The 26,755-nt window shown below is 40.1% G+C and overlaps 2 protein-coding genes across 2 annotated transcripts; one reads left to right on the forward strand and one right to left on the reverse strand.

Moving 5' to 3' along the window:
• The first annotated feature begins 7,083 nt into the window (after positions 1 to 7,083).
• On the forward strand, positions 7,084 to 13,025 carry LOC128686707 (uncharacterized). Its single transcript, XM_053773737.2, has 4 exons — positions 7,084 to 7,269; positions 7,673 to 7,843; positions 9,133 to 9,343; positions 12,627 to 13,025. The coding sequence occupies exons 1-4, from the start codon at positions 7,102 to 7,104 to the stop codon at positions 12,776 to 12,778; spliced, it is 702 nt and encodes a 233-aa protein (XP_053629712.1). The 5' UTR covers positions 7,084 to 7,101; the 3' UTR covers positions 12,779 to 13,025.
• Positions 13,026 to 18,144: 5,119 nt separating this feature from the next.
• On the reverse strand, positions 18,145 to 26,420 carry LOC128686706 (uncharacterized). Its single transcript, XM_053773736.2, has 7 exons — positions 26,246 to 26,420; positions 24,790 to 24,929; positions 22,792 to 22,880; positions 22,100 to 22,270; positions 21,113 to 21,223; positions 19,701 to 19,881; positions 18,145 to 18,840 (listed from the first exon to the last, which is right to left on the reverse strand). The coding sequence occupies exons 1-7, from the start codon at positions 26,320 to 26,322 to the stop codon at positions 18,668 to 18,670; spliced, it is 942 nt and encodes a 313-aa protein (XP_053629711.2). The 5' UTR covers positions 26,323 to 26,420; the 3' UTR covers positions 18,145 to 18,667.
• Positions 26,421 to 26,755: the final 335 nt, after the last annotated feature.

Raw genomic sequence — 26,755 nt, forward strand, 5'->3', positions numbered from 1 at the left:
AGTAACTTAATGGGGTGCCTTGATTCTGGTGAAGGATGCTTGATACAAAAAACATGAGCTTCCCTCCCTTCCTTCGATCAAACTTGACTTGCCCCTCATTTCTAAAAAAAAAAAAAAAAAAAAAAAAAAAAAAAAAAAAAAAAAAAAAAAAAAAGCTATGACCCATATAGGTTTAGCTCTTCCTCATGAACATAATAATCCCATTGGATTGAATCTGATTTCCTTTATTCCCAGGTGCTGTATGACTACGAAGGGTTTAATGTATGACTGTAATAGTAATATACTAGTACTAAATCCATAACAGCACCTGGGAAATATGAAAAGTGAAGGTTATGCTTGATTCAGTAATATCATGGAGGAGTGCTAAACCAGTAGGGATTATACAGTGTCTGTGTGGGAAAGATGGAAGGCATTCAGGCTCAATTCAAGGAACTGGAGCACAGATCCAATTCCCTAGATGGAGCCCCTCACCAGCGGCTTTATCCAATAGCAGCAAGTAGGGAAGGCAAGGGAAAGCCTGAGGCTACCCCATAATCTTTCCCAGGCCCCTCAAGCTGCTCATCCCCCAAAAGTCCCCATCCAAAATCAAAATAATAATAATAATAATAGTACCTCAGCTTTGAGACAAGTCCCCTAGCCCCCTTCCAACCAGACTGCAACCCCTAAGCCCCTTCTATACAAAAAGTCTACAGTCGGTACTAGCTTGAGCTGAGAGGGTGAAGCTTGATGTGATAATCACAGTGCAGATAACTTGCCGCAAGGGAGGTTCCGTGATGCTGGTGAGGCTCTTTGTTCAAGGTTCCAGGTGTCCCATAGACTGATTGCTACTGCACTCAGCGAACATACTGAGGTCCGGAGGTCGATCCCTAGCATGGCTGGAAAACGTTAGGACGTGGTTCATTAAGACACTTGCTGTCCACGTTCATTCATCAGTAAAATAGGTACCTGGGTGTTAGTTGACCAGTGTGGGTCGCATCCTGGGACAAAGTTGACCTAATTTGCCCGAAATGCTCTGCAAAACAGGCGGCTTTCTATATTGTAGTATGTCATTGATGTCAGCTAGGTCTGTATACCTTGTACATGTACTTGTACAAATAAATATAGTATTATTATTATTATTAAGGAATTGAACCTGGACTCTACTTTGATTAAATCTGATTGCCTCCCATTTCCCTAGGCACTATATGGGTCTTACGAGTTTAGTGCTCCTCGCATAAATGTAATAATAATAATAAGCAAGCATTTATTAATAACAATCTCAAGGCTCCTCAAGAGAAATGCTTGATGCTGCTGGATGACTTGATTTAAGAAAGGAATTGAGCTTGTCTTTTATTTCCTAGGATCGAATCTGATTGCCTTCCTTTCCTTGAAACAATAATAATAATAATAATAATAATAATAATAATAATAATAATAATAATAATAATAATAATAATAATAATAATAATAATAATAATAATAATGTTTAAATAAGTAAACCCCCCTCCCCTCAAGGGTGTTACTTGCCAATACGTCCATGAAGGTCTCCTAATTCAAAGAATTCGATCTGCCTTCTCTACCCTCTGGTCAAACCCAATTGCCATTTATTCCCGAGGTGCTGCACGATCCCTGAGAATTAAGTGGTTGTGATGTACTTTGCCTCATTCAACCCTGCTTGTGAGCTGCCCTTCCCTTCCTCAGATCAAACCTGATTATTTGTCATTCCCAAGGCACTGAATGACCCATACGGGTTTAGAGGTTTCTGTGAATACAATAATCGTTGACTCTGTGTGTGTGCTAATCAAGCAACACTTGTGACCATATTCCTAGTAAGGTGCGCAACCAGGTCTTGTGTGTAGGGCTGGGCACGTCATACCAGGCGGACATATCAGGACACAACGAGGGCATAGTTGTGACACGCTGGTGACGTGACAAGGACACAGGGATACATTGATCATGTAACGATGGCATGTTTGGGACACTCACAGTATGCTGTAGCAAGGATGTATTGGACATGGACAGGACACAGTGATGTTGTAGAGAGGACATGAGTGAGACACACAGATATAACAAGCACATAGGTGGGACACTGATAATGTGACGAGGGCAAGACCATGTCAAGGACACATTGGTACTTTAACCAAGACATGATAACACCACTGACCCAGATTCTGCATTAAAATGGTATAAAATACCGACAGGTTGTTAGGTAAGACACATATGCAACAGTTAGGTATCTTTATTGTGAAACGTTTCGCCTACACAGTAGGCTTCTTCAGTCAAGTACAGAAAAGTTGATAGAAGCAGAAGATACTGGAAGACGATGTAATCAGTCCATCACCCTTAAAGTTTTGAGGTGGTCAGTCCCTCAGTCTGGAGAAGAGCATTGTTCCATAGTATGAAACAATATTGTTTCATACTATGGAACAATGCTCTTCTCCAGACTGAGGGACTGACCACCTCAAAACTTTAAGGGTGATGGACTGATTACATCGCCTTCCAGTATCTTCTGCTTCTATCAACTTTTCTGTACTTGACTGAAGAAGCCTACTGTGTAGGCGAAACGTTTCACAATAAAGATACCTAACTGTTGCATGTGTCTTACCTAACGACCCAGATTCTGCAGCAGCAGCAGTAAAAACTCATAGTACCTCAACGAGAAGAGGGAAGAAATTTCTTTATTTTATATATATATATATATATATATATATATATATATATATATATATATATTACTCACCTAATTGTAGTTGCAGGGGTCGAGACTCAGCTCCTGGCCCCGCCTCTTCACTGATCGCTACTAGGTCCTCTCCCTCTCTGCTTCCTGAGCTTTGTCATACCTCTTCTTAAAACTATGTATGGTTCCTGCCTCCACTACTTCACTTGCTAGGCTATTCCACTTCCTGACGACTCTATGACTGAAGAAATACTTCCTAACGTCCCTGTGACTCGTCTGAGTCTTCAGCTTCCAGTTGTGACCCCTTGTTTCTGTGTCCCCTCTCTGGAACATCCTATCTCTGTCCACCTTGTCTATTCCCCGCAGTATCTTGTATGTCGTTATCATGTCTCCCCTGACCCTTCTGTCCTCCAGTGTCGTCAGTCCGATTTCCCTCAACCTTTCCTCGTACGACATTCCCCTGAGCTCTGGGACTAGCCTTGTTGCAAACCTTTGTACTTTCTCTAACTTCTTGACGTGCTTGACCAGGTGTGGGTTCCAGACTGCTGCTGCATACTCCAGTATGGGCCTAACATACACAGTGTACAGTGTCTTGAACGATTCCTTATTAAGGTATCGGAACGCTATTCTCAGGTTTGCCAGGCGCCCACATGCTGCAGCAGTTATTTGGTTGATGTGTGCCTCCGGTGACGTGCTCGGTGTTATGGTCACCCCTAGATCTTTCTCCCTGAGTGAGGTCTGTAGTCTTTGTCCACCTAGCCTATACTCTGTCTGCGGTCTTCTTTGCCCCTCCCCAATCTTCATGACTTTGCATTTGGCAGGGTTGAATTCGAGAAGCCAGTTTCTGGACCACGTGTCCAGCCTGTCCAGGTCTCTTTGCAGTCCTGCCTCGTCAAGTCCCAAAAACTATTTGTCTTCACATGCCTGCTGTATGTCCATTCTTTCCTAGGACGATCCCTACCCCTTCTTCCCTCCACTACAGATTTATACACCCTCCAAGTCATCCTATTTTGCCCCATCCTCTTTAAATGACCAAATCGCCTCAACAATACCTCCTGAGCCGTCTGAATAATACTTTTAGTAACTCCACACTTCGTCCTAATTTCCACTACATCTCCACTGCCTCTAGCCTCCTCACTGCAGCATTTACAACCCAAGCTTCACACCCATATAAGAGTGTTGGCGCTACTATACTCTCATACATTCCCTTCTTTGCCTCTATGGATAACGTTCTTTGTCTCCACAGATATCTTTTTTCCTTCGTCAGTTCTACGGTTAACCTCATCCTTCATAATAATAATAATAATAATAATAATAGTAATTATTATTATTATTATTATTATTATTATTATTATTATGATTATTATGAAGAAGACTATTATCATTCCTAGCCCTAACTGGGCTTAGCAGATTAACAATTATAGCAATTACAATCCTAGCCTCACTGGGCTTAGCAGTTAATTTACATAATTACACAAATCCATTAATATTACAAATGTATGAGAAAAATAATTCCAGCCCCACTGGGCATGCAAATCAAATTAATTGTGGCAACTATAATCCATTACACAAACACAATTAATTAAGTAATGTCAATTATATGTGAACTCAGGAATCCATTACTTTCACTCAAATCATTAAATTAAATTAAATTTTCTCGACTTACATATCCGAGTTCATTAAGACCCAAAGGCTTATTTTGTGAAAATTATTATATTTTCTTATGTTAGCAAATCACCTGCAGGAGGCAGGTGATTTGCTCACGTAAGAAAATATTACCTGCAAGTTATTTGTGAGGTAAGTGGGACTTAAGGCACAGCAGGTCGCAGAACTGTATCTCCCTTGATGCCCACTCCCTACCACTCTCACAAAAAGCTAGACTTGACATTAAATTAATAATTATAATATTAAAACTCACCACTCTGGTAAATTGAAATTATGTGGACTGTATGTTATTTTAGTTTACTTGCTAGGTACACAAAAATTTAACTATTAGTACAATACATATAATACAGTAGTGTTATTAGAAAAGAACCTTGTATTACCACTTACCATTTAATTACTGTAGATGGATCACACCACAACACCTGCCTAACACCTAGACCCTACAGTGGCCAGCTAGAGATCTAAATGCAAGGACTAATGGTGTACTTCCCTGTGAGTGATGTTCCCTTCTGCCATCCACATGTAATTCTTGAGGTCCCGAAAATTTCCTGTCCCAATTCTTCAGCAGGGAACATTAACACGGGTTCCTTATTACAATTTCAGGCCGAAGAACTCCAAATGACTCTCGAGAATGCCCGACCACATTGCACAACTCAGTCCAGTGTTCACATATTAAATTCAATATGGTGTCTCTAGTCCGCATCACTCTCTGGCTCTGTCACACTACCCTTCACTTAAAATTTCTCGAAGGGTCCCAATAGCATCACATTTTAATACACAATTATTATATTATTCATTTATAAGTTCTACCTTCAGGAAAATTATGTAAAAATTTTCCACACACACACACACACATATATACGTATATATATATATATATATATATATATATATATATATATATATATATACATATATATATATATATATATACATATATGTCGTGCCGAATAGGCAGAACTTGCGATCTTGGCTTAAATAGCAACGCTCATCTTGCCATATAGGACAAGTGAAAATTTGTTTATGCAATAATTTCGCCAAAATCATTCTAAACCTGACGAAAAAAATATATTTCATTGTGTTTGTTTAGTATTAATTATTGTAAACTTATTTAAAATGTATTTAGTTGGGTTAGGCTAAAATAAATTGCTCTTGTTATAATAAGGTTAGGTAAGTTTTCTAAGATTCTTTTGGTGCAAAATTATAAATTTTTACATTAATATTAATGAAAAATATATATCTTTAAACGTATAAAAGAAAATTTCAGAAAGGACTTAATTTTAAATGAGTTCTTGCTAATTGACCAGTTTTACATATTCGGCACGACATATATATATATATATATATATATATATATATATATATATATATATATATATATATATATATATATATATATATATATATATATATATATATGCAAAACAACCACTATGAAAGAACAGAGAAGTTCCATGCGCTTTCGTGACTACTCACATTATCAAGGAACAATGAAAGTAAAGCATCAAAGGAAGATATATAAAGGGGTAGCCCACACCTCACTATCAGATCCCACAACAACGAAACACCTGACACGAGACAGCAGGCCCGCCGGCCGAACTAGACAGGTCCTTCATACAACCCACCAACAAACTATTTATAATTAATAGAATTTGGGAAGAATTTAATAATACATTGGACAAATAATAATTTTTTAAAAATTTTATTTCTTGGGTAGAATAGTTTGTTGGTGGGTTGTATGAAGGACCTGTCTAGTTCGGCCGGAGGGCCTGCTGTCTCGCGTCAGGTGTTTCGTTGTTGTGGGATCTGATAGTGAGGTGTGGGCTACCCCTTTATATACCTTCCTTTGATGCTTTATTTTCATTGTTTCTTGATAATGTGAGTAGTCACGAAAGCACTTGGAACTTCTCTATTCTTTCACAGTGGTTGTTTTGCATATTCTGAAATCACCTGTTTACTGTGATCTTATTGCATATATATAAAGTAGTTGTAGTAGTAGAAAGTAGTAGTATAATGAAAAATGAGTGCTAAATCCGCGTAAGTCGTACAACACTGCTCGCTAGACGATAATGTGAGATAATTCAGACACTGTACAAGTAGGTTGGCCATTAAAAAAAAAAAAAAAAAAAAGCATCTTTCCGCAAAACCTTATGTTGTGTTGACTCAGGTTAGGTTGGGTGTGTGTGTGAAAATGTGCACCCCATGCTCAAAAGATGAGCATGGGGCACACAATAAACTAGCCGCTCAGGTGGCATGATTAACTAAAACCTCATTTCCCCAATGGAAATAAGTCACTCTCTGACTTTTTTGGGTTATCCTAGGTTCTCTACACATATGCTGCTATGTATGATAATCTATGTAACTGTATTTGTGCATACCTGAATAAACTTACTTATGTTAAGGATGTTTTGAGCGGTGGAAAAGATCCGTGGTTCTAAGCTTTCCGTCTGAGGGAACACCAACACTCGGGGATTCCAACTGTTTGTTCCATGACGTCACAAACATTACATAAACATCTTTCCTCTGTGGTATAACACCGGAACAAAATAGATTGTTATCACAAAGGAAACTCCATGGGCAGCAGTCGATGACTCAGTGATGCAATTTCGGCATTCCGGTTCTAAGGAACAAGACGGTACTAGGTCGCACCCCGGAAACCGGGGCAACAATTGGAGATTTTAGGACCGCCGCGCCTTGTGTATATATAGTCAAGCTGAGGGCATCTAGCTACCAGTCATTACCAAGACACTTGACACTGTTCAGCCACTATTCATTCTACCATGGTTGGCTTGATACCAAAGATAACGTTAGTGTTGTGGGCTGTTATTAGCTGGGTTCATGCCCATGGGTACATGTCTTCGCCCGCCGCCCGTAACTCGGCTTGGAGGTTCGGCTTTAAAACTCCCACCAACTACAACGATAATGAACTCTTCTGTGGTGGTCGAGAGGTCGGTCTAGAAATACTATTTGTTTGTATTACGCTACAGTAGTAGTTTTGGTTCAATTATTATTATTATAATCAAAGGATTATACAGCGCCCGGGGGGGGGGGATGTGGAAGGCATTCAGGCTTAATTCGGGGAACTGGAGCACAGTTCCAATTCCCTATATCAAGAGCCCCTCACCAACATCAAGGAACCTTCCATGAGGGGAGTTTTGGTTCAAGCAGAACTTCGGCTGTTTAAATACTGAATTGTGTGAGGTCCTTGCCGTTGATTCATTTTGCTCACGTTTCATGATACCAAAGGTTTATTGAAATATAACGAGGTGCATGGTTATATTGGGTTATCCTGGATTGCATTAAATAACCACAAAGGATATCATCTTCTAAACTGGCACTTTAACACCCTAGGTGCAACACTTCAAAAACGGAGGAAAGTGTGGAGTGTGTGGTGACAACTGGCAGGTGCCGGAGCCACGACCACACGAGCGTGGGGGACAGTTTGGCCGCGGTGTCATCACTGCCAATTACACTGAAGGACAGGTCATCCCCATCACTATACACATTTCCGCCAACCACCGGGTAAGTTGTAGTTTGTAAAGATAGAAAATTTGTCGGTTTTCCCCGTACAGTTTACTATTACACCTAGTAAGATATCCACCTCTCGTGTATAGTTGATTGTGCATCCCATGCACCCTGGAGGGTGTTCCGGGGGTCAGCGCCCCCGCGGCCCAAACCTTGACTAAGTGGTAGCTCAAAAAAAAAAAATGTAAAGGTCACGATTGGTCTTCATCAGAACCCACGGCACATGGTTGTCCAAGTAATATGTTAACAAAATATCTTTCCGTTACTCAGACGAACTCACAATAAAACAAAATGGATTTCATATAATTGATAGTATATAATACCGACTAGTAGGTGAATATAACGCATGCGCAACAAGTGGGTATCATATTTGCTGGAATACGAAGATACCCAAGTGTTGCACATGCGTCTTATTCATCAAAGTGGATATTATTTTGTTTATGAATAAGACCTAAATTAATAATGGTTATGCGGCTTCAGGGGAATGGAAAAGGTGGAGATAATCAGGTTTGATTCAAGGAAAGGGAGAATAGCTTTATTTCTTAGGATTATTAGCTCTTCACCAGCAATAAAACAAGCTACTCTGATCAGCCGGGCTGTGGTTCGTATGTCGGTTTGCGTGCGGCCAGCAGCAACAGCCTGGTTGATCACGCCCTGATCCATTAAGAGGCCTGGTCACAGACCGGGTCGCGTGGGCGTTTATCCCAGAAAGCCTCTCCAGATGTGCTCTAGGTATATTTTGTTTACACATTCAAGCCTTTTCATAAAACTAAAAAGTGAATAAGATGAATTATTATTATTATTGGCGCGAAATACATATGGGCCATAGGGTACACACAAGAGATGAAGATCTGCGCAAGATATTCGAGCGGTTTCCAGTATGTTATGAATCAAAACCATATAATATTAACTATGCATTGTGTTCATTGTGCGTGAAATTTATTTCATGCATAATGAATAAAAGTTCCAAAATAGGCTATGATTACATCACGACCCAATTTCAAAATCTGATAATTTCAAGTGGAAACCTGATGCTATAGTTCCCTATGTCCTCACGTCTCTTGTGCTTAAATCTAACGTAGGTCAAGTGACCAGCCTTTGTAAAAAAAAAATCTCTTGCAAACTGTTTAGTTTACTAAAAAGATCTCAATTTGATGACAAAATGTGATGAGTAAGGCACTTTTTTTCTTTCTCCATCTGTGACACTGACCCGTTTTTATTACACTTTTGCATTTAGATATATTTTACTTTTGTTATACTATATTAAAGATGAGTATCTATTTAAGGGATGGTACGAGTTCCGGCTATGTAACAATAATAATCCCTGGGCCCGGGACTCTCAGGAGTGCCTCAATAAGCAGGTGCTCTCCATGGCGGACGGCTCTGGTACCCGCTACACACTGGACGGCGCCATTCGTAACGACCACACCATCTACGTCCAGTTGCCAGCCCGCCTCTCCTGCACCCACTGTGTTCTCCAGTGGACCTGGGTCGTTGGTAAGACTAACTTCTTAATGACTTACTCGTTAGCTGCCAGTGGTCAAAGTACTCCATGGACAATCTAAAGGTCTTGAGTTCGATTTCGAGGCTCGGCAAATTTTTATCAATAATCCCAACTGAGCGATTAATTTATGGTACACCCGCAGATGTAAGCAGGAGGGCAAAGAAACATATATAGAGGTCACAATAGGCCTATCAAACTAATTGGGTATTCTTATGTTTTAATATCACAGAGTTATTTCATGCCTTGGCATTGACTTGATCATAGTCCCAGTGGTATATATGGGAGGGAATTTACGAAAGTTGAACCTGAAACCATTGTCAGTTAAAGTCAATAATGCGAGCACAACCGTGTTACATTCCGATCTCAGGCTATTTCGACTCCCCTCCCCCCCAGGTAATGTATAATCCTTACGGGTTTAGCGTATCCCACTGATTGATCTGCTGATAATAAGTAGCACTAGGAATCTTCACTGACGAAACGTTTCGTATGCGCTGCAGGATTCATCAGTCGAATACAGGGATGAATTACTCCTGGAGCCATCAACACTGGTGGAAGACGAAGTGGAGAGGTAGTTTGATGTAATCAGTCCATCACCATAGGTAAAAGACGAACAGTCTCTTCACCTACGTGTCTTATCAGTTTGTCAGTATTATATACCCTTTACTTGATCTGCTTATATATATATATATATATATATATATATATATATATATATATATATATATATATATATATATATATATATATATATATATATGCAAGGAATTCGCAAGAGAAGGCGAAATATAGCCAGAGATCAGTATATATATATATATATATATATATATATATATATATATATATATATATATATATATATATATATATATATATATATATATATATATATATATATATATATAAGCATAAACTGCTTATATATATATAAGCAGATCAACATGACTCACGAAATCGTAATGACACGATTGCAAACAAACCATACCACGGGTGGGGATAGAACCCGCGATCAGAGAGTCTGAGAGTTTGAGATTCTCTGATCGCGGGTTCTATACCCACCTGTGGTATGGTTTGGTAAGCAGATCAAGGCCAACGTGTCCCTTTAAATTTTGAGAGAAAACTGTCCCCTATATGGGGGACTTCTACAAGTTATGTAATGGAAACAGGGCTCATTAAAATAAATAAACGCATTTAAAGAGAGAAGACATCTTCAAAAACAAGGAAACCAGTCACATATATTCGTCCTACATAATTCTGAAGCAAACTCTGGCTTAATCTTCAGAAACTGCAGGAAAATATATACAAGGCCTAATTCCTTGGCGTGGCACTAGATAAGATAAGATAAGATAAGATTTCGTTCGGATTTTTAACCCCGGAGGGTTAGCCACCCAGGATAACCCAAGAAAGTCAGTGCGTCATCGAGGACTGTCTAACTTATTTCCATTGGGGTCCTTAATCTTGTCCCCCAGGATGCGACCCACACCAGTCGACTAACACCCAGGTACCTATTTGCTGCTAGGTGAACAGGACAACAGGTGTAAGGAAACGTGTCGAAATGTTTCCACCCGCCGGGAATCGAACCCGGGCCCTCCGTGTGTGAAGCGGGAGCTTTAGTCACCAGGCCACCGGGTCACCTCACCAGGTCACCGGGTCACTACATTTAAGGCAGTTTGATGCATTCATATAAGAGCCCAATTTTAAACTGTGTACTATTGCCTCAATTAAAAACGCATCTAATCTGAACACCCAATCACTGATATTGTATAAAGCCTGCCTATCATGCTTAATAATTGCCGATTCTACAATATTCCTTTCAAGCCAGGAGGACAAGGAGAAAATGACTCTTGCTTCCTGCCAGTTTGCTGGATTATTACAAGCTCTAATATGGTTGAAAATCGCGTTCGACTCCTGTGCTATACGTATCGAATAATGGTGCTGGGAAATTCTCACCTCCAATGAGTTTCCAGTTTGTCCCAAATAGGAGAGATTGTAACCATTGCAACCAACTCTCTAAAGTCTAAACACTACCAACACGTTGTTGGGGTGCATTCTTTATCAGGATGCTTCTAACAGTTCGTGAATTTTTAAATACTAGTTGTATATTAAATCTTCTAAGAGCATTCGGCAGGATAGATAAATTCTGGTTATATGGGAGGACCAGCATTAGCTGCCAGCAAGGCAGATTTCATAAACACTTTAGGATATCGAAGTTTCGTGTCAATGTCAAATATTTTCCCAATTTCTTCATCTAGGAACTCCGGACTGCACACTCTATAGGCTCTCAAAAACATAGTAAGAAATACGCTCCTTTTGACTTTAATCTCATGGTTGGAACAGTAGTGAATGTATGAGCACATTGGTGGCCTTCCTATATACTGTAAACTTAAACTTTCTATCAACTCAGTGTATCAACACATCTGAGAATGGAAGTTTCGAGTCCATCTCTTTCTCCACAGTGAATTTAATAGACGGGACTAGAGCGTTAAGTCTTGGTAAAAATGTATCCAGGGCCACATCATTTGGCCAAAGACACAAGATGTCATCCACATATACGAACCATTTAGCTCTACATGGCAAGATATCCTTCAACAGTCTAGCCTCGAAAAATTTCATATACAAATTGGTCAATAAGAGGAACAACGGATTACCCATCGCCATTCCCTGTTTTTGAGCATAGTATTTCCCTTCAAACTCAAACTTGCAGTCAACTACGCAAAGCTTAATCAATTCAATAATGGTATTTTTCTCATACGGCAAAGAGAACTCATTTAATTCTTCTTCTAAATAAGATAACAAGTCGGGAACAGGGACTATCGTGAACAACGCAGTAACATCAAAACTAACAAGTGTAAAATCATTAGACATGTTGATATTTTGCAATTTGTGGATGAGATCAACATTGTTTCTAGTGGGTTTTGGAAATGTTGCCAAGCAAAGGAGTTAGTATTTTTACTTACCATTTTGACAAGGTATATGATGCCGATCCTACCGAACTAATTATAGGTCTGGCTGGAAAACCGGGCTTGTGGATTTTAATCAAACCATACATGTAAGGGAGTGTCGCAGATCTCGCCGAGAACTGTTTAATTAATTCCTCATTACCTCTCATTACATTGCGGTTATTTTGCATCTTGTATTGCTTGGTTTGCGATATTTGCTTTATATATATATATATATATATATATATATATATATATATATATATATATATATATATATATATATATATATATATATATATATATTTATATATTAATTTAAAATTTTATATTTTTATAGGAAACAGCTGGGGTAAGTGCCCTGACGGTACTGGTAGAAATGGCTGCGGGCCACAAGAAACCTTTGTCAACTGTGCGGACATCAGTATCCTACCTAAAAACTACAGCCACAAGAAACATTTAAAGCCCAGTTACAATTTCAAATGGTGGTAATGGTCGTGACCTCGTGTGACTCATTGCGTTTACACCCGTGCCGGGGATCGAACCATGGTCTTTTAGTATGTGAGCTGAGTGCTCTACCAACCGTGCCACGCAACACATTTGTTATGGTTTCTAAATTATATTCACATAAATGCGCTAAGCCCGTACGGGTCAGCGTGTATTTACTGTAATTGTGATTTTTTTCTTTGAATTTCTAAATATTTATAATAGTAACATTTATGTGAAAAATGTAAACTGCTATGACAAAAATAAAAAAAAAATATTTATACTAGTCGTATCATTTTCTTTACGTCATAAACCAATATTCATAATGGGAATATCTGTGACATTTTATGTTACTAGAGATACGGTATATACAATGAAAAGTATGTATCTCGTGGCGAATATATGCTAAGAAATTGTTTAATTTCCTATTTTAGAGACTAAAGTATCCTTGTGTGGTGGTGACAGGTGACCTACACCCTTAATGACCCTCGTGTTGTCGCTAGGCTTTAAACTTAATGACCCACCCTATTAAATAAACTTAGTATGTGTTAGTAAAGGGAGTATCTCTTATATGGCAGAAATAAGCGATAATTTGGGTCTGCGAGAACGCAATGTTTTCATTAAGGTGGAAAACAATACACTGGTACACCAATGGTTGCTGGAAACTGACACCCAACACTGGTACACCAGTGGTTGCTTGACACTGACGCCCAACACTGGTACACCAGTGGTTGCTTGACACTGACACCCAACACTGGTACACCAGTGGTTGCTTGACACTGACACCCAACACTGGTACACCAGTGGTTGCTTGGCACTGACACCCAACACTGGCACACCAGTGGCTGCTTGATACTGACACCCAACATTGGTACACCAGTGGTTACTTGACACTGACACCCAACACTGGTGTGTCAAGCAACCAGTGGTTGCTTGACACTGACACCCTTGGATCGTATCTAATTTCCCCCCATTCACTAGGTACAGTATGACTCCTACTGAATGTTACAATAATTATTGAATGTCACAATAATAATTGAAATTGCTCATTTTATTTGCTGTTCAGGTATAGTCGGTTTAATATTCAGTGTTTTTAGGTTAGGTTTCCATTGAGCGAATGCTTGGGAGAATATTTACAATACTGCCGCCCATATTGTTCAATGACAGCGCCTTCAGCTCACAACCGAACGTCCCGGGTTCAGTCCTGAGAGATCAGCGATGTTTACGGAAGTTTATAACTATTTCCCCCTCCCTTCCCTTTCCCCTAGCAGGTGAGTAAGAGGAGACTTCTTACTAGTAGGCTGTCTGCTACATAAGTGAGAGGTTAGGTTTGGTAGATTTAGATATTGCCACCGAAGTGGCTAGTTTATTGTGCACTCCATATCCATCCTGTGGACGCTAGCGCAAGTGCATATGGATACACAAAAGGCCTAGGAACTAGGCCCCAAAAGGGTTAACAGGTGTACATATGGGTTTTTGTTTATTTACATGTCTAAAGTTCACTTATCTGTTACATGCAAATTTAGGAAATTTGCTTAGTATATCTGGTATCTTATTTTCATTAATAAGATATCTTGACATGTCACATAGGTTATTATACTGTCTCTCTCTGTATTCCTCAATAAGTGGACAATTAAGCACATAGTGTTAAAGACAGTGACCATATGCCTGATAACATAATTTGCATTTGGTTTGATCATCTGTGTCTCCCAGACTGCCAGAATTACTTGTAACCAAGCCTAAGTCTGGCCACTACAACATCAGTCAGTCTGTTCACATTGCAAGTGGCTCCATAAACATACTTATCTACGTTCATGTTATCATAGTGGTTGGTAGGTTCGTCAGGAAACAGGAAAGATGTTTCCTGACGCGGGTCTCAGTCATGTGATGACCCGGTCATTTCACCCAGGCCTTCCGCTGGCATACCTGTCCACCCTTTTAAAAATTGTGGTTAAACTGAAGGTAGGCCTATGTCTGCAGACAGATAGCAGCATTAGCCTAGTGGCATGGCGCGAAATAAGGTGTCCTGGCACGAAATATAAAACCCAACAGTGCTTACGGACGTCATCTCTGCAAACTGACGTCATTCATGAGGATAAAAACCTGTAAGACACGAAGGATGTTACGCCGCGCCCATGGTTCCTTCATGCTGCACCCCTCAGCGCGCCCATAGTTCCCTGAAGCTGAACCACCCACAAATCCCAGTCCACCCACAGGGAATAGTAATAATGGCAGCAGAGTAATGTCCGCCGCTACAACACCTGACTGCCTGCTGAAGCATCCTGTGTTTTCGTAAGAGATACAGTGTATCAGCCTAATACTTCTCTCCTGTTTTCTCTTTCTCACATCTCTCTCTAAATCAGGAGCGTCCATCAAGCAAGGTATTGACCATATTTTTAGCCTAATTATCTAGAACACGTGAATTCCTAGGCCCAGCTAACGCCCCTGGAGTTAGAACTGCGATGTGTCCTGACAATGCAACCCGCGGTTCTGGAAAAATAGTTTATTAAATATAAGTAGTCTCAGAGTGGACGTGTCAGCGGATGGGTCTATGAAAGATGAGGTGAATCATAGAATTGATGAGGGGAAAAGAGTGAGTGGTGCACTTAGGAGTCCGTGGAGACAAAGAACTTTGTCCTTGGAGGCAAAGAGGGGAATGTATGAGAGTATAGTTTTACCAACGCTCTTATATGGGTGTGAAGCATGGGTGATGAATGTTGCAGCGAGGAGAAAGCTGGAGGCAGTGGAGATGTCATGTCTGAGGGCAATGTGTGGTGTGAATATAATGCAGAGAATTCGTAGTTTGGAAGTTAGGAGGAGGTGCGGGATTACCAAAACTGTTGTCCAGAGGGCTGAGGAAGGGTTGTTGAGGTGGTTCGGACATGTAGAGAGAATGGAACGAAACAGAATGACTTCAAGAGTGTATCAGTCTGTAGTGGAAGGAAGGCGGGGTAGGGGTCGGCCTAGGAAAGGTTGGAGAGAGGGGGTAAAGGAGGTTTTGTGTGCGAGGGGCTTGGACTTCCAGCAGGCATGCGTGAGCGTGTTTGATAGGAGTGAATGGAGACAAATGGTTTTTAATACTTGACGTGCTGTTGGAGTGTGAGCAAAGTAACATTTATGAAGGGGTTCAGGGAAACCGGCAGGCCGGACTTGAGTCCTGGAGATGGGAAGTACAGTGCCTGCACTCTGAAGGAGGGGTGTTAATGTTGCAGTTTAAAAACTGTAGTGTAAAGCACCCTTCTGGCAAGACAGTGATGGAGTGAATGATGGTGAAAGTTTTTCTTTTTCGGGCCACCCTGCCTTGGTGGGAATCGGCCAGTGTGATAATAATAAAATAAATAAGTAGTCTCATCTTCATGTTTACTCGCAACATTTTTTTCATTGCTCTATTCTACCGCAATTCTTTTCCCTCCAAATTCTTGCCGTTCCTCTTTTCGCCTAAAAGAAATGGTCAGTAGCTAGCACTAACTAGGCTTGAAACTGTCCAATTCTCTAATAAAATTTATTGAACTTTTTAAAACTTGTTTATTACTGCTAAAAAAACCCTCCATGAATATAATCATGTAGCCCACTATTGAAAATCCTTGAAGCCTCTGTTCTCAAACCTCACTCACTATATATAGTCTAAACTCTCGCTCTCTGTGTGTCACCTTAATGAACTTCATCACTCAATAACACTAGCATATTTCACCCACTTAATGCACCTCTCTCAATAAGGCTTCATCGCTTTCTCCCTCTGAAACTACCCGGAATAATTAAGTAAATTATGTTAATTTTAATCGACCATATAAAGTTACTCCGCGAGCACACATTCCGTGTCTATGTCGTCAACTTCCCTGCAATGTTTGTATAATTTCCAGAGATGCTTATCAGCGAGACTAAATTAAGAAAGTCAACAGTAATCACGGTGTCCAGTAAGAACCACTCCTTTCCGAACTTCCAAATGTATGAGTGAGACAGAATGAAGAAGGGATTTTATGTCAATTATTAACCACAACAAAGGTTTAATAACCGGAGACAACTCAACGAAGATTTTTTTCCCGATGACCCGGAGGGTTAATCCAGGAAAGTCGGTGTTGCTCACTTCCGTTTGGGTCCTAAGGTTCTTCCGTAGGATACAACAAAGTCGACTAACTTTTATATATATATATATATATATATATATATATATATATATATATATATATATATATATATATATATATATATATATATCTGTTTACTACTAGGTAAACAATGTCCGGTCTCCTAACACAGTTACTAGGATCCCATACATCTTGCTCAGCCGGGATTAAACCCCCTGTCCTTTCGGTTGTAAGCCAAAGGCTGTACTACTGAGTAACAAGGTGTTACCTCCGTCAGAGAGGTTTATCTATGTTAAAACAAAATATAAAATTGTTGAGTGAGCTTGTTTATACTTTCAGGTGTCAGTACCCTTGTTGACTGTACTCCATTTCCCGGAAACTTGTCCCACTCTGTAGTGGTGCGATCGTGTGTGTTATTGGTCAAATGGTGGCTTAGGTTTAAAGCCTATCGCCCGCATGATCGTCATCAAGGCTGCATTTCACCCGTACACATAGTCAAGAATATTTAAACCTAAAGTAAATATTAAGCTCTCAATGCATATACACAAGGAAATATGCAACTCTTTATCTCTTTCTTATATGTATATGTATATATATATATATATATATATATATATATATATATATATATATATATATATTAGTATATATATATATATATATATATATATATATCGTGCCTAATAGGTAACACTGGTCAATTAGCAAGAACTCTTTTAAATTAAGCCCTTTCTAAAGTTTGCTCTTATACGTTTAAAGATATATATTTTTTTCATTTATGTTGATCTCAGTAAAAATTAATAATTTTATACCAAAAGAACCTCAGAAAACTTACCTAGCCTTATTATAACAAGCTCAATTTAATATATTTAATATATACAGGAGAAGGGTTACTAGCCTCTTGTTCCCGGCATTTTAGTTGCCTCTTACGACACTTATGGAGAAAGAATTCTGTTCCACTTCCTCATAATCTTGCTGCTTTGTTGGATGAATACATGGTCTGTTCATCAAGCGTTGTTTTGTACTGGTCCTCCTCCCAGTCATTGCAGCAGAACTACAAGATGACTGTGATTATCAAGTGCTGCTCCCAGTCAGTATACAGCTACAAGGTTTGTGGATATAAGATTGACTTCGCCAAACTGAAGCCTCATCTTATTGTTCTGTTTGGTCGCAATGAGTGTTGGTGTTTAACTGTCTGTACATTCACGAGTATGTATTTAAAATTAGCGTCCTGTATGATTGAGTATATGAACTGGCAGGTTTTATTTAAAAAATAATTTACAGTACTTATCAAAATATAAATAAACTTTATTTCAAGACTTCTTAAAGGAATTATGTACAGTGTTGCATTACGCATTAACATATTACTCTCTAGTGGGGTTCATGTTCGTTAGGTGTGGCGTTTTAAGACTGATTACCTTCATAGGTCCACTTTGGAGGATGCCGTGATTCTGGTAAAGGGCACAAAATTTCTAGCTGATAGTGTGTTCTGGGGGGTCAATTTTTCCCACAAACAGGAGGCTGAAGGCACCCTTGGCTCATTCATCTGTTCGTGGCACCTCGGTGATCACCCACTGCGATTTTTGGCAGATGCAGCATTTAATGCGTCTTTTAAACATAATTCTATACATTTCTGCGGCACCCCTTGCTGATATACGTGGCACTTCACTATTCCAGTTGGGAACCACTGAGTTTAACTTACGAGTAATAGATAATCCAGGAAATGGAGATGACACTAAGACGAGGATTCGATCCATCCTGAATCATTATAATGTAACTAACTCACTGCAGACAGCAGAGCCTAGTAGACTCACCACTGGCGGGCTCTGGCCCACACCAGCTCGTAACAGCAAGACCTGGCTTGTCCTCGGAACAAGAACCTCAAATTGTGGACGGGGTTGATTTCACTGAACATCAGCTTGAACCCGAAGCAGTCCAGCAGCTGAAAATACTTCCAGTATTTCTCCCTCACTTCTGACATTTCTGAAAAAAAAAAATGTGGTAAATATTTTTAGATATTTACAAATGGGAAGATACCATCACTAAGTAAATATTTTAAATGTAAGTTTCAGCCTATATATATATATATATATATATATATATATATATATATATATATATATATATATATATATATATATATATATATATATATATATATATATATATATATTACTAATTCGTAGTTGAGCGGTAGCAGATTTAACATACGACTCACGAAAACTAATACTCATATCTTATGATGTGTTATTTAATTTATAAGTTTCAGGCTCACTGAAACGATTATCATACGACTAAAAACCCACGTTAGGATACATTTTCCCATTTCTCTTGACAAGAAAATACCACCCTCGCACTCATCGTCATCCTGGTTTTTATCAAAAACAAGCTTCGAAATACTAGTCGTCATGACTACGCCTTCTTGTAGCCTAGACTACGAATTCTTGTAGATTAGACTCGCATTCTTGTAGCCTAGACTACGCATTCTTGTAGCCTAGACTACGCATTCTTGTAGCTTAGACTACGCATTCTTGTAGCCTAGACTACGCATTCTTGTAATCTAGACTACGCATTCTTGTAGCCTAGACTACGCATTCTTGTAGCCTAGACTACGCATTCTTGTAGCCTGGACATGAAAAGAAATGCTCTGCAAAATTATGGGTTTTCTGTATGCACAAGCAAATGTCACCCACCTATGTTATGGCCAGAATACGGGTAAGAGAACCACAAGACGACAACGGAAATAAGCCTACCTGGACTATCCTGGATTTAATTGCTCTCCAGGGTTAAATCCAAGTCAGCTTCATTCTAGAGGTAAGCTCAATGGAGCATCCGAGACTTACTGTTAGTGTAGCTGTTGTGGATCTCCATGCCGATTTGCTTGACGTTCTTGAGCAGGTTCGGGGTGTTGGTGAAGACATCTTGAAAGAAGCCTAGCTCGGCTCCTTCCACGTCTATCTTGAGGTAGTCTATGGTGGAGTTCTCATGTCCCAGTTTCTTCAAGATAGTTTCGTACCTGGCCAGCTGGTATAATGAAAGTATTATCATTATTATTAGTTATTATTATTATTGACACATCGGCCTTTTCCCACCAAGGCTGGTGACCATTATTATTATTATTATTATTATTATTATTATTATTATTATTATTATTATTTCATTCATTTGAAACCGCTAAATCCATACGGATCATACGCCGTATGACCTGTAAAGGTTTGAGCTACTCAAATATTACGCTAAAGGAGAAAAAAGAGATGGAAAAATCAATTTAAGAAAAATAAATGTTTAATTAAGTTACGAACGAATTAACACAGAACACATTTCGACACTCTTCAGGTCGCTTGTTCTATCTAGGTTGGAATATTGCTGCACACTAAGAGCACCTTTCAAGGCAGGTGAAATTGCTGACCTAGAAAATGTACAGAGAACCTTCACGGCACACATAACGGAGATAAAACACCTCAATTACTGGGAGCGCTTGAGGTTCATGAACCTGTATTCCCTGGAACCCAGGCGGGAGAGATACATGATTATATACACCTGGAAAATCTTAGAGGTACTAGTACCAAACTTGCCCACGAAAATCACTCCGAAAGCAAAAGACTCGGCAGACAATGCAACATCCCCCCAATGAAAAGCAGGGGTGTCACTATCACGATAAGAGACAACACAGTGTCAGGGGCCCAAGACTGTTCAACTGCCTCCCAGCATACATAAGGGGGATTACCACTAGACCCCTGGCTGTCTTCAAGCAGGCACTGGGCAGGCGCTTAAAGTCGGTACCTGACCAGCCGGGCTGTGGCTCGTACGTTGGATTGCGTGCAGCCAGCAGTAACAGCCTGGTTTATCAGGCCCTGTTCCACCATGAGGCCTGGTCACAGACCGGGCCGCGGGGGCGTTGTCCCCCAGAATTCTCTCCAGATAATGCAAATCAGGTGAACACAGTGAGAGCAAATTATAATATAGAGCAAAATGCATCAGAATATAACACCAGATGAAGTCAGTGAACACCAGTCATCATCTGACCAAGACCCGCGTCAGGAAACACTTGTCCGGTTTCCCGACGAACCTTACTTAACCTAACCTAACCAGGGATATACTGAGGTATTTTATATGACGTTTTGTGGGTGGTAGACACTTCAGTGGTACTGATTTCAGCATCTTTGAGAGAAACACTTCCGTGGTATACTCCAGGTATGAGTGAGACACTTACCTCAGTGGTGTTGATCTCAGCGTCTAAGAGAGACACACCTACCTTAGTAGTGTTGATCTCATCGTCTGAGTGAGATATTCCTAGGTCGTAGAACATTATGTTGGGAGACCTCCGATGAGTTTCTCGTCCGATGGTCGGGTCAAACGCGTACACCTGTAATGTGAACAGTAGTAGTCAGTGTTCTCGTAGCTTAGCACTAGAGCTCACAACCGAAAGCACCTGGGAGATATATAAGCCTCTCAGCGTGTATAGACAAATACACACCATTCATCGTATACACAGTTACACACCCCTCGGTTTGTATACATTAGGGGGATACACACCAATGAATGTATGTACACAGAAAGATACAAACCACTCAGTATATAAAGACAAATATACATCTTATTGTATATACAATAAGACGTACACACCACTCACTGCATATACATTGTGTATGTAGTTCGTTTTTTAAATTAATACAATAGAGTGGCTGGAGCAAATCATAATTAACTCACAAATTGGAGAAGAAACAGATTGAGATGACCCCGCGGTCCGTTTCAGCTCGATATTGATCCAGGGAGGACCTCAACGTCAGGAGTTCGAGGTAATCAGTGCCACCCAGGAGTCAGTGTGATCTGTCCGTCAGTTTTGATAAGAATACAACACGTGCGAAGAATGGGCTTACATACTGCAGATGCATATGCTGTCTGAAGGAGACTCACCGCGCTTTTGTCATAGGGCTGCCCCAGTCATGGGGCTGTAAACGGTACTACACTCGACATGAATTGCTTACCTTGCCTCTTTCACAGGGCTGTAAAGGGTACATCACTTGTACACACTCCGACACTCCTTCGGGAGCCACTGCCGGATCACAACATGGAGAAGACCCGGGCCAGGACCCGTCTTGGCAAACCTACATGAATATGCTGTATTCTTATCAAGATTGGTGGATTCACACAAACGTCGTTTAGCTGAAGCTTCTTCTCCTAATTATAAGTTAATAGCAGAGTGTCCCAGCAGCAGTTAGCTGTGGTTCCAGCAACTGACCTTACAGTTGAAGCGCTGATCCATATCATCGTCGAAGGAGAAATCTTGAAGGATCCCAAAGGAGAGCACGATGCACCTGCCGGGGACGATGTTGTAGGTCTTGCTCATGCACACCCACTTCTCCCCCACCATATATGGGGGATGACTCTTTAGCTCTCCTCCCACCATCACCTTGTCCAGGGGAAGTATAAAACTCGTCGTTAGTGATCGTTCACCTCTTTAGGTGAACGTAACATCTAGTGTTTTTTGGATACACACTAATATCAAGACTGAAGAAGTCACTCATGGTGAAACGTTTCCTCAGTAAATGTCTTGAACTGTGCGTGTCTTTACATACTGTGTTCATTGATATCGTATGAGAATGCAACTGAATTATAATAATGCTTCTATAGTTTGACCATTTCAGGAGCGAATCCTGTTTTCACTCTTTCCTCTACTCCTTACCTACACCCTTCCCTCCTCTGCAGTTCCCTCTCCACCCTACCCCTCCCCATGGCCTCTTTCCTTATCCTTCTTACCCCATTCTTTCCCTCTCTCCCATACTCAAACCATCGTATGTGCGTGAATATGAGAGGGGATACCTAGCTAGATATTTTCCCCACTGTGTACAACAGGGTAACAACACACTCAGGGTGTTCCCACCCTGTAATTGTCATATAAAGTTATTGTATTTAGTTCAATTAAAAACTCACAGGCTTGTCGCAGGGGAGCTGCCGGTTGTAGATATACGCATAGAATTCATCAGGATTGTTCAGCCTTGGTAGTGTGCAGTTGAGATTCCCTGTAGAGAAGACAGTCAACAGAGTCAGTCATGTGGAGTTTAAAAGAGTAGTAGATGTGGCAGGCTTGTTACCGGAATAGCTTCTTTTGGTGAGTACTTTTGGTTTCAACGCATTCACTCATACATACACAAACACGTCCATTCACTCACAAACACGTCCATTCACTCATACACACAAACACGTCCATTCACTCACAAACACGTCCATTCACTCATACACACAAACACGTCCATTCACTCACAAACACGTCCATTTATTCATACACACACGTCCATTCACTCATACACACACGTCCATTCACTTACACAAACAAGTTTACTCAAACACTCAAACGAGTGAGTAGGTGAGTACACACACACACACACACACACACACACACACACACACACACACACACACACACACACACACACACACACACACACACACACACTAACTAACACACACACACACTTTAAGGAGTTCAAGGATTGGAAGAATTCCAATTATTTCTACATAACAGGACGACTGTCACTGACTGTACTGATGTTTCTACTGCTGATATCCTCATCATCAGCAATACTATTTACTTTTTGTTGTGAGACGGTAGTGCAGCAAAACTTGAGTGTTGCAGATGACCGGAGACGTTGTTATGAGAGGTGGTGGGGAAGGCAGGGCTGTGTCCCCGGGTCAGTTCCTACAAGGGTTAGTACTAAGCCCTATATAAATAATAATTTGCCGAGATTATGGGTTATTGATTTGCTTGCTAGCCGTACAACCTGGTGAATACCTATTGAACATAAGTTAAACTCAAGTTCTAATTGTTTAAAGTTTGTCAGCCTCTTGTCGCCTCATTACCTTGTGATTTTTTTTATGTTACAAATTTGAGGCTTTCTGGTGTGTCCTCTTTTTATTCGAGTCACGAACTGATGCCGAATTACTTGCTATATATTTTGACTTTTTAACCTCTGAGTTTAAAACTTTATTATTTAAGTGTTGTGATCAGCAGTGTAAATCCGACAATTAGTTCTCTTTTCTTTCAGTAACAAACTGTAAGGACACTGTCAGTATCTTTAATACTCTCTCTACACTCTACATCTTATAAATGTTATATTTTTTTTTTGGTAGAAGGCAAGAGAGTAGCCCCTACAGTGTATCTAATCCCTGGGTACACTGACTGGCTACGTCCATGAGGTTAACTAATTTGAATCCGTGTCATTTTATAAATAGTATGCAATACACAATGATTACCTTAAGCTATCTCACCGCTTCGTCTACTGTCTCCAGTATTGTAATTATTCCTGTATTCGACTGAGGCGACAATTTTCGGTTATAAAAAATAATTAGTGTTGCACGTAGTCTCTTACCCATTCTATTCGTATGTTTGTGCTGGATAGTTTTCTGAGATGGTTAAAAAACAGTCACACAAAAATTAGGAAAGAGGTTACATATGATGCATAACACCTGTATTTCGAAGAGGAAGCAAGCTGCTCTGAGGGTCTTCGGTGCCTCTGACAGGATCGAGAGCTATCTTTTTTTTTTTTAATGTAATGTTAATTAAGAGTTAACCGGAACGCCGTAGACTGGACACCACGAGAATAGTTCTATAATGTTGAAGTGGGAGGCGGAAGAGGTGAAAGGTTCTTGATCCACATCATTGAGACTACCTTCGCCTCCTTAGATCAAACCTATTCCCGAAGCGGTGTGTGATCCGTAAGGATTTAAACTTTCCCCTTAAATATATTAATAGGTTACTCTAGCTGCTGCAGTTCAGTAATCACCAGAACAATTGTTTATCTATGTTGGACGATGCGATATCGCTGTGATATTGACAGCCACTTTGAGATACATTGACGAAACTATCCTTATAATTTAAAGATTAAATTTTAACCTGAAAAGAATGCTGAGCTCGACAAACTGATACCTTACCCCAGTCTTGGTGGTCATATGCGGTGTGTGTGCGAGCATTTTCTAGGAGCTCGCCAGCACCTTCACTCACATCACCAGCAGGAAACTTCTCCATGTTCACAATTTTATCACCGATTAACTCAAGGAAACCGTGGGCATATCTGAAATTACAAAAGAATCATCTCAGAGAATTGGCTTATCTGTAATTAACACGAAAATTGAGATATTCCTCTTTGTTAATTAGATCTGAAACGTGTCGACATGAGGGTCATCAAGGCTGCATGTAACCTACGCACGGATACTTTAATCCCTAAAATAGGAATTCGAGTAATCTCCCTCCATATATACATCGAGAGTCATGCACTTCTCAGTGTATACAACCTAAACTTGAAAACTTGAACTTGAACTTTTGACCAGAGCTTTGGTAAGAAAGGAAAGGAAGAAGGATGGGTAAGGATAGAAATATGGGAAAAGGGTGGGAGGGAGAAGAAAGGCAGGATACTAAAAGGAAGTGGCCCAAGCACTTTGGTGCAATTTGGAATGTGTATGTGTAATAACAGAAAATTATTAAAAGGGGTATAACATTTACTCATCAGATTCACACAGATATAGCAAATATATAGGTGCATGACTCTGAGTTGGTAATGGATATACAATCTGCAATTGCTTTTTTTTTTTTGCAGTTACAGGATGAAGGCTGGTAATGACAAGGGCAAGGCGATAAACATACGCACAATTTATTTAAAATTACTGGGCATGTTGGCTTTCAAGGTGGTGTCCCGCCATAGTAAGTATCGCGCTGTCAGTAGTAGATGTGAGCTTAGAGAAGTTATGAAAGATGTCTCCATAATTAGGTGCGATGATATGCTTAGTAGACATAGAATGGTTCCGGTGTTACCTAAGTATCTTCATCTGCAGGGAGGTTGCTCAAGATCATTGGTCGTTGGTAATCATCCTTGTGGGTGAAGCGGCGCACCCTAATTCGGTCCGGTTGAATTTTTATTTTTAAAAAGTACGGGTACAAAATTACGGCACTTTTTCTGACAGGTATGCAAAAAAAAAAAAAAATACCGCATCGTGGTTTGATCTTCGGTACGTGTTTCATTAAGACACCTGCTGTTCCTGTTTACCTGTCAGTAAAATAGGTACTTGGGTGTTAGCCGACTGGTGTGGGTCGCATCCTGGGGGACAAAATTAACATAATTTGCCCGAAATGCACAGCATAGCAAGGGGCTTTCTAAATATAGTAGTATGTCATTGATGTCAGTTAGGCCTGTATACCTCGTAAATATGCTTGTAGAAATAAAGATTATTATTAGAATTATTATTATTATTATTATTATTATTATTATTACCGTACCATACTGCCGGCATTGTCATAGGCCAGTGAAGATGATAAGATTATCCTGTACTTTACGTGTAATAAGAATAGGAAAAAATAACAGTAATATCAACAACAGAGTTTAAGGCTTCTTACCCTAAGGAGACCAGTAGTCCAGCTGTCGTACCCAAGGCAAAGATGAGCCAAGGTGGGATGACCTTAATTATTTTCATAGTGTCTGTCAACAACTGTGCCCCGCTGTCTTTACAATATTTAATTTTCTGAAACAAAAGAGGTTACGAGACCTTACCTGCTACTGTCAGTGAATAAACAGCAGGATGGTTGGTGGGGGGCGCGAACAGCGGTTCATAAATTGACAAACCATACCCCCGGCCGGGATTGAACCCGCGGTCATAGAGTCTCAAAACTCCAGCCCGTCGCGTTAGCCACTAGACCAGCTAGCCACAATAAGATTCATCCAACTAGGTATATTTCTACACCATAGGAAAGTTAGCACAGGCACCTCTGTGACCACAAATGCAAGTTTTTACAGACGAATCTCCAGCTAGCGTGGCCGTGACGAACTCTAGCTCAAGTCCCTTCACTGCCGTAAACATGACTCAAGAAATCGTAATGACACGATTGCAAATAAACCATACCCCCGGC

Source organism: Cherax quadricarinatus, chromosome 7, assembly GCF_038502225.1.
Source record: "Cherax quadricarinatus isolate ZL_2023a chromosome 7, ASM3850222v1, whole genome shotgun sequence".
In the NCBI taxonomy this organism is placed as follows: domain Eukaryota; kingdom Metazoa; phylum Arthropoda; class Malacostraca; order Decapoda; family Parastacidae; genus Cherax; species Cherax quadricarinatus.